Consider the following 16,300-nt stretch of genomic DNA (forward strand, 5'->3'; position numbering starts at 1 on the left):
GTTGCCAGCCAGAAGTAAAATTTTTCAGTTATTTGCCTGTTAGCTAATTAAATTTATTTTTTAAAAAACAGTTGGACTTATCTTTATAAAGTATATAAAATTTTCAGAAAAAAAAAACAAAACAATTTTGCTTTCATTGCATTACTGAGTACCTGAGGTAGTTGAGTAAAAATGCACGTTTAATACCCCTGCCAACACCATTCAGCACTTCCCTTAGGTTATTTATGTTAGTGTTAAACTGAGAACAGTTTTTCTATGCTAATAGGTTAACATTTAAGTACTTGTAATAACTCTGTTCTGATCCAATGTTAACAATTGGACTTAGGAGCAATCTAGTTTTATTTGAGTTTCATGAATGCACCATTTAGACCAATTTCTGGCGTCATGGAGAAATGAATATTTTAAAAAATTAGATATTTGTTTTACTGAGAAATGCAACAAAAGGGAAGTGCAGAGTTCGTCTCTTTCCCTCCCTCCCCCCTCATTTTTTTCTTTTTTCTTTTTTTTTTTTTAAAGCTGGGTGTCATACATTTCAGAGAGCATAAAGTATACATTCTCACAGAGACAGGAGTTCGAAAGTTGCCTGGTCCTCAGAAACAACTGGCTAGGTAAAAACTTGTGCATGTGATGCTGGGTACGGGGTCAGCGCCCGGCTGTCGGTTAAGCAGTCTGTCTTTGGTTTGGCGTCTGCCTCTGTGGTGGGCTGTTTCCTGAGCCTTCACTTCCGCCTTGACTGAGATGGTCCACTTTGCAGAGCTTTCTGCTGTTGATGCTGCTTTACCTGAGTCAGAATTTCCTGAATTTTTCTCTGGGCAACCTGCAAAAGGAGAGGACCTTGAAACTTCTACCTGATCAAACATTGCAGGAAGTTATTTTATCTCTTCCATTTTAAAAATTAACTTCAAATTAAAATTTGAAGATTAAAGATATATGCTAATTAGTTTGCTAGCAGAATCTCTAAAATCACCTGCTGAAAGGGGGATTTAATGTATTAAGCATCAAACACAGCCTTGAATATTTATATGGCATGGAGACACCCATGGGAGAATGGCTTCCATTTGCGAAGGCAGCTGCAGAGCTGCCCTGACACACTGGAGCCCACTTGCCTGGCAAGCATAGAAGTGACCAGTTATTTTGACGACCACTTGGTCATTCTCATCAGGAGTCTGGTCACGGGGAACAACAACTTCTGCACTTGACAAATTCTGGAGCTCATTCACCTGAAGGAGATAAGCAGAAATCATGTTAAGTGGAACTGTTGGGGTTTTTTTATTTTTTAAAAAATTATCATTTCCTGAACACGTGTACCAAAATACTGAGCTATGTCTTTGTAAATCTCATCTAATATACTAATAATTCTATTTGGTTATTAGTATTGTCCCATTTCAAGATATTTAAAACTAAGCCCCAACGAAACTGACTTACCTACAGTTACATAAAAATCAATAACAAAGCCAAATTCAAACCCTAAAAATCTGATTCCAAAACATACTTGCAATCACTTCCAAGTCATTTTCAAAGCTGTTATATGTTAAAGAGAAACTGGAAACCAGTTTTCAGTTATAGAGGTGTAAGTTATAAAGGTAGATGAAACTTTTTAAAGTTGTCTTTTCATGTCATTAAGTATTTTTGCACAATAGAAATAAAAAGCTGATGTTTATCAACAGAAAAATGCAAAAGGCCCCTCAGGAGACAGTCCTCCCCCACAAAGTGGTCTGAAAGAGGCGCTGCTTTGACCAGTAGCTGACACCCAACCCTCAGGAGGAACAAAGGGCAGTCTTCTCCAAACCTTGGCCCAGGTGTCCTGCTTTTATAAGTTAGCCCAAATTCAGGGACGTGGAACTCCTAAGTACCTTTCGATGCTTTCCCTGTCATACCACTGCACAGGTTTTGCTGAAGTACTTGCCGTTTTGCCTCCTTTTCCAATAACTCTGCCAGCAGCAAAGGATGGCACTCTGATGTGAGCTTCAAGTTTCACCTCTTCTTTAGGACTAACAAAATTTTCTTCTTTAATTTTTCCATAAATTCTTCCCTGAGCCTACAGATGAAAACATAGCCTATCAGTGTCATTCATGTAGGAAAGGCCAAAAGGTTCATTAATTTTACAGTGGGTAAAACTAACGGCCTGGATCCACTGGAGCAGCCCTTTGCAGTGATTTATCTGCATCTGATGGCGGACTGCTGCCCCAGAGACGGCAGGAAGCCCTGGAAAAGGGCGATAGCAGTGGCGACTGCATCACAGGTGCGGCAGTTGAATGGCTGTTTGCTCTGCAGTCTTGAAAGGTAAAACTCTCCTGCTGGCAGTAAGATAGTAACTGCATTTTTCAGGAGTAACAGAGACTGAATGAACTACAGAGCCACCCACATAAGGCTCACAAGAAGCCAAGCTCATATCTGAATGGGCCAGCAAGGATATTTTCTGTCAAACATTTCTTCATCTTAGCCAGATGGCTTCTACTTTGACTGAAGCTACAAAATCAAGTTAGCATATACAACTGATATAGTCAAACACCCTGTCAATTGCTGCATACAACCAGAAATTATACATAGCAAATCTCCTATTATGTGTAACGACAAATTTGCTCTGGTATACACCAGAGGAAAAAGAAGCCAGAGCTGGCTCCATCCAACAGGCTGCCACAGTAGAGGACCAAGACACAGATACAAAGCATGTTTCCATCGGTGCAGGGGTACGCTCATTTTAGGGGGTTGCAGACATTTAAAAAATTCATCTTAGTACCCTATATTTCAGTCATCCCCAAGGTCTCAGGCCACAGGTATAATTATTCACACAGTCGAAGGACACAAAGGATAGATATTGTCCTCCAAAACAGTATTTCTTATGATTTTAAGAGCTTATTTTCTAATATTTAGATCTGTTTCTAATACTTAGATCATTAAAATAATTTGTAGTTATCACTCATCACATAACTGATACTGAAGCATTAGAGCTTTTCTTACATGTCCCGTTTAAGACTAGTGCACAACATGGGCAACGGAGGGTACAGAGAAACAACTTCTAAATTTCCCAGCATACAAGCATTATAAAAATTACAAGATCCATTTATAAAACAGTGAGAACATAACTGATGTTTGTATTTATCTTTTAATATTTAGGCTAAAAGTAACTGGTCCTATAAATATCTGGGGGAGGATGTAGTTTTCAGCATTTCTGAGTTTCGATCTGAACTGCTAGGACCACAAGGCTGGTATGAAGAAGTAAATTTCTTGACCTGAGTCTGAGCCTAGCCAACTGTACCTACATCTCAAAGCACCTCCTTTTGTTTCCTGTACCCTGTAAATGAAATGAAAAAAATTTCAGATTTTTAGTGAAAAATGGCCCATGGAAAAAGAGGTCAAAGAAAAGTGATGGTTTATAACTTAGCTACGTTTTAGAGCTAGGAGAACTAAGGCTTAGAGCGTTGTCCTGTTAACACAGATGCTAAGTAGTAGAAACAGGACAGGGGTTTCCAGTAAATTACACTGAATTGAGTAGCTGCTTTTACCTGTGACAACCCAGATACCCTACTGAGTTTTGTGGAAGAAATCATATACTCAAAGGTATGTACGAATGTGTGAATTTGAGGCTCTGGCATGGGCTTGGTCTGATTCATCCCAGGTCTGCTTAACGCCACCAGTGCATTTCCGCTGTTTCCTATGTGTCCAGCACTATTTTAACCACTTGATTTATTAAACCATATAACCTTGTTTAAACTTTGTGGATGTTTTTAACCCCAATTTTACTGATGAGGAGCTAGCTAGGAAAAGGTTAAGTAACTTGCCCAAGGTAGTATTACTAGTAAATGGCAGAGCTGGTACCTGAACCAGCAGCCTGGCTGCAAAGGCTCTGGCCTTCATCCCCTACTGTACCCCTCTCAGGACAAAGTGGGAGGCATTCTGGCCCCAAGCCCCCCAAAATGACTGGTGGTGCATACCAGGACAGATGCCTCAAGAGTCCCTGTCCTTTCTACCTCTAAAATTCTGAAGATTAGAGTGACTCATCGAGAAACTGTGGACCAGGGCATTAACTGAAGTTAACTCAAGGGTAAGAGGAAAAAGGAACATTTGAAGTCAAGGTCGAAGCTTCTTAGGGGTAGGAGGAAAATTTTGAGTGTAACAAAGCATACAGACCATTCTTATCACCTCACCTTCACCTCTGCTAACAAGGCACTGAGCAAATTCTCCCTTGGGAGACAGGCAAACCCAGCGACCATTACACAACTCTCACACAGGTTTTGGTTTACTTTTAAAACATAATGTGGGGAACGTTTCTACTCTGTTCTGAGTCTCAGCAATTTTCACTGAGAGATTCTTTCTACTGAGTACTGGATTTATTTAAGGGAAAAGCCAGGTTATGGAGTTTCTGAAAAGAAGGCATTCATCTGTCATCTGTGCACACACTCCAGGGCACGTACCTTGAACTGAGCCTCTGGTGGCCCAGTGATAATCACCATCCTCACTTTAGCATCTGGTGCTTCAGCTGGAGCAATCTGTAACAGACCAGACGCAGGTCACAACACTTTCCAGTTCCACTGATAAAAAAATGTTACGCAAACTGCACATGACTTCCTGAAATGCAGAAAATAAGCCTTCCGGAAGAAAGTTACAGAGAGGCGGGTCCACTAGTTACGGCTCCTGCCTCCTCCTGTATGCTTACACTCCACCTGGCCCACTTCACCAACACGGAGACCAAAGGCTAGAGAAGTCATCACCTGGCCTGTGGTCACAGAGGCGAGAGGAACTGAAGGAAGCGCTGTGTCTGGCTCCACCGTCATGCTGCTTCTCACTGCACCAGCGGGGGCACAACGTGTGGCCCTTGGTCCCACACGCAGCATCACACCCTGGGCTTCCCACAAGTGCAAGAAACTGCTGGGGTCACAAATCTACAACCAGGTATGTATACATAGTATAGATATATGGTATGTACGTCCCCCCAAAGTACGCTCACTGGAGTAACACGTAGAGTAAATGTTAATCTGACAGAAGAGTGAACTCAGACTATTTTGGCAGAGTGTATGAAATCACACAAAAGGCCAGGCCAGGGATATGCTGCAGAGACTGTTGAAGGGAGAAAAAGCCAGCGTTCCCTCAGTAAGAAAGGGTTTAGACAGTTGGCTGGTAGGAATTGTTTGAAGAAAAAATTTTTGCTTGACATGTGCTGTGCAAGAAGCAACTCCCTATAGTAAATAATGGGAGTAGGAAGCAAAAACTACAAAAGCTACCGCCCGCACTTAGCACTCACTATGATCACTATCAATGACTGACAGTCTAGTACACCCTGTCCTACACAGCTACAAATCAAGACCAGGTTTTTTCTTTTAACAGAGTCATGCTTTCTCACTCTCTGAAAATAAAGCTAACATTTCTGTTACTTAGGCCCAAAATACTATTCCTACTTTACGCTGGGCACTAATTTTGAATCTGTAAAAAAAAGCCGAGAGTTATTTTAGGCCACACTCAGAATTATTCACAGAAAACCCCTAGAAAGAAGGTATCATTCTGATTTCCCTCCCCCATAACCCTCACTGGGCCATCCAGCTGCAGGATCTCAGCTCCCTGAGCAGCGATCTAACCTGCAGCCCCCTGCAGTGACAGTACGGAATCGTAACCACTGGACCACCAGGGATGTCCCTGGCTTTCTTTTTTAAAAAGAACTTTTGTCTTTGTCAGTACTGGTGGTAGAGGACTGGAGGTGAGAGCACTCATATCCTGAGGTTCAGTTCAGTTGCTCATCGTGTCCAACTCTTTGTGACTGCAGCACGCCAGGCCTCCCTGTCCATCACCAAGTCCCGGAGTTCACTCGAACTCATGCCCATTGAGCTGGTGATGCCATCCAGCCATCTCATCCTCTGTCGTCCCCTTCTCCTCCTGCCCCCAATCCCTCCCAGCATCAGAGTCTTTACCAATGAGTGAGTTCTTCACATCAGGTGGCCAAAGTATCAGAGCTTCAGCTTCAAGCATAAGTCCTGCCAATGAATATTCAGGACTGATTTCCTTTAGAATGGACTGGTTGGATCTCCTTGCAGTCCAGGGGATTCTGAAGAGTTTTCTCCAACACTACAGCTTAAAAGCATCAATTCTTCGGTGCTCAGCTTTCCTTATAGTCCAACACTCACATCCATACACAACTACTGGAAAACCATAGCCTTGACTAGACGGACCTTTGCTGGCAAAGTAATGTCTCTGCTTTTCAATATCCTGTCTAGGTTGGTCATAGTTTTTCTTCCAAGGAGCAAGCATCTTTTAATTTCATGGCTGCAGTCACCATCTGCAGTAAGATTTTAGAGCCTCCCAAAATAAAGTCTGTCACTGTTTCCATTGTTTCCCCTTCTAGAAGTGATAGGACAAGATGCCATGATCTTAGTTTACTGAATGTTGGCTTTTAATGTTAACTGAGGTATAACTGAGTTTTAATACTGAGTTTAATACTGAGGTTAGGAGTACAAATCGCTCTAGTGTCTGAGAAGCTGAGAAGAAAGCATGTGCCCCGAGATGCACCAGATCCGTTTGTGTAGACGCAAGTGAAGAGTAAGGTGGTATATGACAATATGACCGAAAGAACTTAATCCACCACTGTGCCGGAGAAATCTGGAACAATCTTAATGTCCGTTAAGTTAACAAAGAACTATGGTTGGGTGATACCAGACATACAGGTACATATTAAAGTACCTACATGGGAATTTACATTATGGAAATCTAGCCAAGTGTTAAGAGTGCTAAAGCACGCTTCACATTATGCATGTTTCAGACTTTTTGGAAAGAAAAACATGTTACCCTCATCATCAAAATTCCAAGAAAGAAAAAGAGCCCGGTGTCTAAATACCCAATTCTTGTTCATAAAACATTATTGGGATTTTTCCAAAAAGTATCTGGTCGGTTCTTTTTTGTGCATGAGCATGTTTTAATTTAATTCATTAATCAGGAAACTAACAGGATAGTAAAGTTAGCTCACCACTTGGTCTTTTTACCGTCTTTTCCTTTACCTGTTTATTCTGGCTGCATTTTCTGTTCACATATTTTGTTAATCTTTTGCTACAAGAGAGCCTATGAGGGCTGTCCTGTGTCCTTTGCTTTCTAATTAACTGTGCAGTCTATGCACACTAAACCTCAACGGGTGACAAGCGCGCAGCTCTAAGCGCCACCACGGCCAGCAGTCCAGCGCTCTCAACGTTCCCTCCTGCTGCCTCTTTGTCTCCAACCCTTCCTCCAGTTCCTGGCAACCGCTGATTTTTCTCCTCCATTTCCATAGTTCTGTGTTTTCCAGAACTTTCATAAGTGGGGTCATACAGTATCTAGCCTTTTGAGTCTTCTTTCTCTTAGCATAATATGTGGGTCTTTATCAACAGCTCCCTCCTTTTTAGTGCTAAGTAATCTTTATTATGGACATGGGTTTCGGTGAACTCCAGGAATTGGTGATGGACAGGGAGGCCTGGTGTGCTGCGGTTCATGGGGTCGCAAAGAGTTGGACACGACTGAGCGACTGAACTGAATCTTTATTATATAGATAAGCCACAGTTCATACATTTCCTAGTTGACTTCTTCCCCATTTCCCAGTTATAAATAAAGATGTTATAAACACTTGAGTGCAATGTGGGTTTTTTGGTACTATATTCGAATATTTATGAGACATAACCAAAACAAAACTGATGTTTTCCTGATGAAAGCTATGACTTATGTCAGTTTGTGTATTCCTTAAAACGAAAGGATTACAGCTTTGATTGTTAGGACATGCAGTAGGGTCATCTGGGAGGGAGTAAGGGACTAAGGCCACCCCCGGGGATGAGCTAGAAGGGATATTATGTCAGACACGGCAGAGCAGAACCCCACTCCAGTGCTGGGCTCTTTACCTCCAGACTGCTTTTTCTGGAGAGAGAATTTAGCTTACCTTGTTTAAGCTAGTGGTGTTTCACAGAGTTTCCTATGACACCCTATGGAACCGCAGTATAGATGGCTACATTCAGTTCACAGAGTGACAGAAAGACTCACGTCTCTGTCACGCGCTGCCCTTAAGGCAGCAGCAGAGCCGCAGCTGGCAGGACAGTACCTTAATGGACGCTCCTGCGAAGCGCGACAGCTGTTTGATGTGCTGCCCTTGCTTGCCGATGATGGCGCCTACAGACAGCGCTGGGATGAAGAGGTGGACGGTCTCCGTTTCGGACTGCTGCTGGAAAGACAGGACATCCGTGCTCAGTGGACACAGGTTAGGCTGTGGTGTGGGCACAGGGAGGGGGGCCTTCTTGTACAGTTAGGAATACTGGCATTGTTTTAGGAAAAATCACCATAGTAAGTTGATAGGACTCTACCTAACAGGTTGGGAAGTTCTCATACTCATCCTGAAAGCATTATTTAAATACCACTTCTCTGTGTACAATTTCCATAAAGCTTAGAAATGTTGAGTTACACATTTACAACAAATTTTGTGGCACTTAATGTTGGTCCACCAAATGACATAACCAGTCTTAGCACACAAAGACTGCTAGTGTCAATAACCACTTCCTTTTCTCCCCTGAAGTCCTGTGTGGGGACAGAGAGCGTGCTAAGTCTTCAGTTTCTTTCTTCATAGTATATACAAATACTGAATCACCTGAAAATGTATGTCAGTTATACCTCAATTAAAAAATTCACACCCCCCAAAAGAAGTTTAATGCAGTCACAAAGGAAAGATGCTCTACTGGGCCAAGGGAAAGAAATCGACAGGTCTGTGGTCCGTCTGCACACATCCATCCAAAGCACCTGTAAGACACTGTTAACTGAAACTTTCTTAAGGATTACGAGAATAAGCACATCACAGAAAAGTGGCCCCCCCAAAACCCCAATTCCTCTCTCTTTCCCTGACAGCTATATTGTTGTATCTGAGGACTTTCTTGGGAACACTTCAGGAAAGCATGGTTTCCAGTTCCTCATTAATTTGTCTAACACTACAGTCAGGTCTCTTAACGTAAATCTTGTGCCCATGTACAAGTACTTCTAAGATTTTATGTAATAAAAATGCTGGACTGCAACATGAGCATTTAAAGTTTGTATTTCTAAACTCTCACGTTAATTATCTTACAGTCTCTAAATGTGCAAAAGACAGAGGGAAGTCATTTTGGTTTAAAACGTGCCTTTCCCATGCACAGAAAATTAAAGCAGTGTGATTCTAGACCCTATGTCTTGTTTCCGACACAGAAAAATCGGAACTCTGCTCTTCTAAGCCTCTTCCTTTTTCTGTTAACCACCCCTGCACCATGTGCCCCTTCAGTTCCTATTCAAGTTAACCTAAAATTCAACTCTAGAAAGTATTCTTGACAAAAGCCATTGTACTTTTCTCTGATCAGGACACTTTGTTTCTTCAGCAACAGTATAAATAGATGTGTGCACACTATATTCTTTACAACTTGGTACTTCCTATGTTTCCCAGGATGCTGTAACACACTGCAGGTCTTCATATAGCTGTCAGCCTAATGAAGTCTCCCTGGGGGCTCTGTAAGCTTTCTTAGAACACACAAACCAGAAGAGGTTCTGCCTTCCCACTAAACTCTTGCCTGTAGAGATTTGTCGGAGAGGCCTGTCCTGTACAGCCTGGCCAAATCAACTTTTACTGCTATTCATCAGTGAAGAACAAAAAATAAAATTAGTTCACCCTTCAGTATTTCCGAGTCATAGGAACAACGCCTCTTTCTGGGACGCACCACACATCACAGCCTGCCAGGGCGTTATGCAATTACCATAAACTATTGCAGGGGGTTCCCAGGTGGCACAGTGGTAAAAAATCCATCTGTCGGTGCAGGAGATGCAAAAGACATGGGTTCAATCCCTGGGTCACGAGGATTCCTTGGAGAAGGAAATGGCAACCCACTCCAGTATCCTTGCCTGGAAAATCCCACGGACAGAGGAGCCTGGTGGACTACAGTCCATGGGGTCGCAAAGAGTCAGACACAGCTGAACACAGCACACAACTCATTTATTCCAGAGGGACAATTTAAGGGCTTTCATAGTAACTGGATAGGACTGAATTAATGATGACATTGCCTATAAACTGTGTTCAATGTTAATTAATTTTGTCATTCCGGTCCTTAAATTAAAACTTGTATATTAACTAATTGTCTAAAGTAAAGTGAAAGTTGCTCAGTCGTGTCTGACTTTTTTGCGACCCCATGGATGTCCATGGAATTCTCTAGGCCAGAATACTGGAGTGGATAGCCTTTCCCTTCTCCAGGGGATCTTCCCAACCCAGGGATCGAACCCAGGCCTCCCACATTACAGGCGGATTCTTTACCAGCCGAGCCACAAGGGAAGCCCTTCTAAAGTAAAGATAGGATCTATCTTGTCTCGCTAAGAACATCCATGTAATACTCTTCTGAGGACATTTTTTTTAAGGGGGGTGGTGAGGAGTCAGGGGTCTGGCAGTAATAAAGACTTTTTTTTAAGATTTTTCTAAGGATCAGACTAAATCTATCACGTAACTTGCCAAAATTTGCCCCATTGTATTTTGCCATGACTATGTAATTGTTTGCTTTCTGGGCCATGTTCCAGGAATACTTTATACTGCTTACAAAATACAGAAGATTTAGAAGGAAGTGAAGAAATAAGAGCAGAGGGACCTCAACAGAAAAGACAATCAGAAATGCTGTTATTATACAAATTTGGCTCTATGCTTCTTAGCAATTAATTAAAACTAAGAAAAAAAGTAATAGCATGATTTATCATATCTTTAAGAGAAAAGCTATTTGTTTAGTAAAAAGTAGTTTTCCTGAGAGCCCACAGCATAACTTCTGAATGTTCTTAGCGGCCGAAAGTACCAGGACCATCAGACCAAAAGTCCCCGAGCCTCACAGTACAGCCTGAGCATCTCAGCCTAGAAGAAACACACTGACCCCCACAGCTGCAAGAAAAACCCATAAGCATAACTACTGTCCTCTCAAAAGCTGAACCAAAGCAATCATCCTTCCATACAGTGATGGATGAGAGGCTGCAGGTGCTTCTGAAAGGTCACTGACTTTGGGGAGGTGGGAGTGAGGTAGGAGATGATGAATGAATACGTAGAGTAAGTTGAGTGAAGCTCTGGGAAAGGAATGGCAGTGAAGGGACAAGGACTGAGAGGACCAAGCAGAAGGAAGGGCAAAGTCATGAAGAAAGCATTGCTATGCAGGCAAGAGCGGTCCACGCTGGGATGAAAGCAGAACAACAGACATCTACAAGGCAGGCTGGCAGGAAGTGAAGGAAGCATGCCAGGAGGCGGTGCCCCAGACTCAGGGACTGTGGCTTGTGCTCTTGCCAATGGCACCTTAATGAGAAAGTGACTCATCAGATGTCTGCAGCCTGATGAAGACCTTTCTGAATGCCACCCAGATCCCTCTGTCCAGTTCCATATCCAACAAGCACATCCCTGACCATAAATTGGTTCCCAAGCAAAATTTCCTTGAGGAGTATAAGGCACCTCACATAAACCTCCCGTCTAGGGACAGTCATTAAACCGGCCCAGTCTTATATGGGACTATGAACAGTAAGCCATGCTTTCAGGTTCAGCTCAGTTCAGTCGCTCAGTCATGTCCGACTCTTTGCGACCCCATGAATCACAGCACACCAGGCCTCCCTGTCCATCACCAACTCCTAGAGTTCACCCAAACTCCTGTGTATCGAGTTGGTCATGCCATCCAGCCATCTCATCCTCTGTCGTCCCCTTTTCCTCCTGCCCCCAATCCCTCCCAGCATCAGGGTCTTTTCCAAAGAGTCAACACTTTGCATGAGGTGGCCAAAGTACTGGAGTTTCAGCCTCAGCATCAGTCCTTCCAATGAACACCCAGGACTGATCTCCTTTAGGATGGACTGGTTGGATCTACTTGCAGTCCAAGGGACTCTCAAGAGTATTCAACACCACAGTTCACAAGCATCAATTCTTCGGCGCTCAGCTTTCAGGTTAGGACACCCAAATAAGCAAAGTTCAGAACTTACTTACAAAGTTCAGAACTTACTTACAAAGTTCAGAAGCCATAACAATGGGTTATGGCAAGTCTCCTTCACCTGTGAATTTAAGACTGAGGTGGTTTTGAGAAGATGCATCAGCTTTTCCTTTTCATGTTACACATCCTTCACATGGAGGTTAGTGTTCACCTGCGTTACCCCGAACCCTTCTTCCTAAACCCTCAGAGGTGAATGATACTCAGGCCACAAGCCGCTTCCCAGTGGATTTCTGCCAGATGCCTACTGGCAGCACTTCCTCTGGAGTTCTTGGCAGCCTCTGTGCTATAGCTTGAAATAACAGAAGAACAAAGCTGCTCAACTGAAAGTTTGCTTAACTGGTGAAGTCTGCCAATGAGTAATTCCTAATCATCTATCATGAGGAGATAGAAGAATGAGCAAACAGTAAGGTTAAGTGTATTTACTTTGTGGGGAACAGAATCTAAGACATCACAAAGGCACGGAGACAAGCATGCCAGCCAACAAGACCAGCCTCCAGGAACCTGGAAGGATGCCAGCATCTCCCTTTGGCTTGTAAAATACATACTCCTGAGGGTTGTTTTGTTTGTTGCGTTTTAATGGATTTTGGCCTGGAACTGGAATTGAGTTTACTCAACTTCATGACCTGAACAGACTATTTAAGTCTTTCTTAAGAAAGGCAAAGAAAGTTTCTCCATATACTAAGTACAAGACCTCTTAGAGAGAATAAACGCAATGAGTTATTTACTTTGAAATTGTTTACTAGCAAATGAGTCACACCCCCCCAAAAGACATCCTAAAGAGGAGGACTGAGACTCCATTCAAGTCATTTGATCTAACAGTCCCTTTCAAATTAGAGTTTTGCTTCTTAAAGACCACTTCAAAGTAGATAAGACCCAAGAAAGTGCTCACCTTTCTTGTCTCTTTCATAAGTAGAAAGTTAGCAATTTTAAGATTACACTGTTGTTCTAGAGGCTTGGGAAGACTCCAAAGGCACTATCAAAATGATGGAGACAACAGCTCTTGAGCTAACTTCTGCCAACCTCAATGCAAGCTGCCAAACCATCCAGCTATGGGTGCTGTTGTGTGTGACGCCAATTCCAGCTCCTCTGCTCACTAGCTGGCAACTGCCTCTTCCCTACTGTTTGAGCATCTCTGAAAGGAGCATTTCCTGTCATTTATAAACTCAAAGTCTGCCAATTAAGTACTGCATGAGCCAGCTGCTAGGCAGGAACTAGAGACTTTTTGTCTGCTGGAAGAACCAACTCTTTTGGCTCTATTAGAAACACCAACCTGGCAGGTTTAGGAAGAAGAGTACATTTTAGGGGGAGGGACAGGCAAAGTTTTGGAACAGAACAGAGACAAGGAATTTATCTTATCCAAAGAGGAGATATATCAAATTCTACTTCATGTTGCAAAGCAGAAGTGAGAAAACATGAGCAGAAAAATGAAACAATTCTAAAAGAGGAAGCAGTGCATAAAAAGAGAGTCAGTCTTTGAACCATTTAGTCATCAATACCTACTCCTTGCCAGGCAATGTATAAAGTAAAAACAGAGATTTGCTACTAACCTACAGGCACTGAGGATAAAGAGACTATCTTTGTGAGTAACCTGACTTCTTGGTGAGAACGTCTACAAGACAGTAATGCGGGAGTGCTGTCAAGTGCTGAGAGCAAACACCTACCGACCTTTAATTCTCTAACTCAGTTTTTAAACATAGGCACACCCCAGAGACACTGCAGGTTCAGTGTCAGGCCACTGCGTTAGATGGAGTATCAGAATAAAGTGAATTGCACAAATTTTTTTGTTTCCCAGTGCATGGAAGTTTCTACTACACTGTTGCTTAGTAAGTGTACAACAGCATTATATCAAACTGTACATACCCGATTAAAGATAATGCTATTGGAAACATGGTTACTAATAGATTTGTTCAATGCAGGTTGCTGCAAACCTTCAATTTGTAAGAAACAATTTCAAATTCTGTAAAAATTAAAACTGTTGGAAAGAACAGTTCTTAGAGATCATTCATCTAGCTCAGTTTCTTCACTGTGTGGATGAGTGAAGAAGCCTAGAGCAAAGAGGAGTCTGACCTACAGCGGCAGAGAGATGGTGGGGCCCAGGGCCTCCTCCAGGGCTCGCTTTCTTTCCACCCATCCCCTTCAGCACCAAGCTACAAACAAAGTAGCCACTTCACATCACTTTAAGCTGTGGTACAAAGCTTTGTGGGTGTGCGTGCTAAGTTGTTTCTGTCGTGTCCAACCCTGTGTGACACCACGCCAGACTGCTCTGTCCATGGGATTTCCCAGGCAAGAATACTGGGGTGGGTTGCCCTCCTCTATGGGACCTTCCCGACCCAGGGATGAAACCCTTGTTTTTTTAAGTCTTTTGCTTTGGCAGGCGGGTTCTTTACCACTAGTTCAACCTGGGAAGCCCCACAAAGCTTTAGAATCAAGTCTGTTCACACGTGATATAAAATTCTGATACCTATCTTTAGATTAAGGAGCTTTGTTACATGGTTTCTAGGCCCAAAGAGGTTTGAAGTGGCAGGTGAGCGGCAGGGGAAGATGCAAATGTCGCCATCAGCAATGGCAGAAAGACACGTTGCAGGAGCAGAGCGGAAGCTGATAAGCACACCAACCGCTGGCGGCTTCAAGGGCAGGCAAAGCAAAGCCGCATTCTTACAGGGACACAATACGATCAGTCTCATGACCCGTGTTCTTTGCAGAACTCCAGTGGCTTTTTATTCTGTAAGTGCTCCAAGCAGAACAGCACCCCCACCTTCTCCCTGAACACTTCCCTCAGTGTGGTGTGGCAGTTACCACTCGCAACTTTATGTCATAAGAGAGTCAAACAGGAAGAAAGAGACAGAAAAACGAATTCAAGAAGGAAGCTCCTAGAACGTTAATTTTATTTCACATGTTTGTCTTCAATTATTATTGATAATGCAACTGAGTGCACTGATTATCAATTATTATTGATAATGCAATCTTTCAAAAAAAATTCTTGTATACGGTGTCTGCTAGGCTGCATTTATTTTCATACTATCACTGGCCTCCTATTTCTAACCTCACCTCAGGGAAAATGCTACTCTTAAAAAGCAAATACAAAAATCACAATTTCTTAACACAATTATTTCCTAATGACACACCTGTTTACAAAACAAATACAAGCTGTTTAATGTCTGCACACAAACACACATACACAGCAGATCTGTGGGCAAGACTATCTGAGCTCACCACTTAATAACGTACAACATTCAAAATGGAAAACCTTATCTAGTCTTTACTGACCTTTCAGGTGACGTTCAGGATGAAGGAACCTTATTCAAAATCCTCTCCTTTACATTTGAAAATAAGAAACCTCTTTCCCCCTCCCCCGAGTCTCAAATTTTTCTTTTGATATCTGAAAACATATGCTGAAAACCCTGCCACCCAAGAACTTCAAAAGAAATAACTCATGTATGTCTACAAAGAGAAGAAGGTCCTAGTGACGAGAAGTGAAAAGCCTGTACCAGATCCAAACTGACAAGTGGTCATACAGGGGTCAGGTTTTGCCTTAAGATTTTCCCCAATTAGCATTTAATGTCACACCACTTGAGGGCAACAAAGTCTGACCGTGTCCCTTGATGTCACCCCCTTCAACCATAAGGAAAGGCAAGGCACACTGTCTTACCTCAAACTGTGGGTAAGGAGGAGTCATAGCTGATGGGGGCCCTGAGGTGGGAGGTGGCATCCCAGATGTGGGTGGGAACAGACCCAAGGCGTTCAGATTTAATCCAGGAATTAGATGTGCCTGAAGCTGCAATGGTAAAAAAAAAAAAAAAAAGTCCCTTCATTTTACAATTACAACATCAAGTACAAGTAAGCATTTATATGTGATAATATCCAGATTGTGACCTCTTGTCAAGTAAAGAAAAAAATCATTTTGTGAGTTAAATTTTAAAACAAAGCAGATGTTCCATGTGATTGTACTTTGGGTTACAGGTTATGTCTGCACATAATTCTTGCTATTTTAAACTCCATGTGCTGTCTGCCTCCTCTCTGATCTGAAGGCACACTAGGTTTCTCCAAGCAGGGAACACAGCCTTCCTTGCCTTTAGGAGCAGCTCTCGGTACTCAGACACCCATGTTATCTGTATGCTCTGGGCACACAGTAGGGAGACTGAGTATCCTGCATGACTTGAAGAAGCAAGCAAACAAGTTATGTTCATTAAAAAGAGCAGATAACAAATATTAAGAGATCTTTACTCCATGAAAAAGATTTGGTGGTCATGAGTCTAGAGATCAAAACAAAATCAAGCCCTTTGGGAATCAGGTTCCATCCTCCTGTCCCTTCAAATAAACCTATCTTTGGAATGGATCCAGGAGCCAGGAATGGATTT

General features: G+C 42.6%; 1 protein-coding gene across 1 annotated transcript in view; it reads right to left on the reverse strand.

Annotated features, from left to right (window-relative positions):
• Nucleotides 1-718: 718 nt before the first annotated feature.
• IGF2BP3 (insulin like growth factor 2 mRNA binding protein 3) overlaps nucleotides 719-16,300 on the reverse strand; it is a 145,347-nt gene continuing 129,765 nt past the window's right edge. The window contains exons 10-15 of the mRNA XM_052638777.1: nucleotides 15,592-15,717; nucleotides 8,045-8,164; nucleotides 4,416-4,490; nucleotides 1,907-2,038; nucleotides 1,107-1,220; nucleotides 719-817 (exon numbers count right to left, since the gene is read on the reverse strand). Coding sequence (XP_052494737.1) covers nucleotides 719-817; nucleotides 1,107-1,220; nucleotides 1,907-2,038; nucleotides 4,416-4,490; nucleotides 8,045-8,164; nucleotides 15,592-15,717 — 666 coding nt within the window. The remainder of the gene's footprint in view (nucleotides 818-1,106; nucleotides 1,221-1,906; nucleotides 2,039-4,415; nucleotides 4,491-8,044; nucleotides 8,165-15,591; nucleotides 15,718-16,300) is intronic.

Source organism: Budorcas taxicolor, chromosome 4 (assembly GCF_023091745.1).
Source record: "Budorcas taxicolor isolate Tak-1 chromosome 4, Takin1.1, whole genome shotgun sequence".
Classification (NCBI taxonomy): Eukaryota; Metazoa; Chordata; class Mammalia; order Artiodactyla; family Bovidae; genus Budorcas; species Budorcas taxicolor.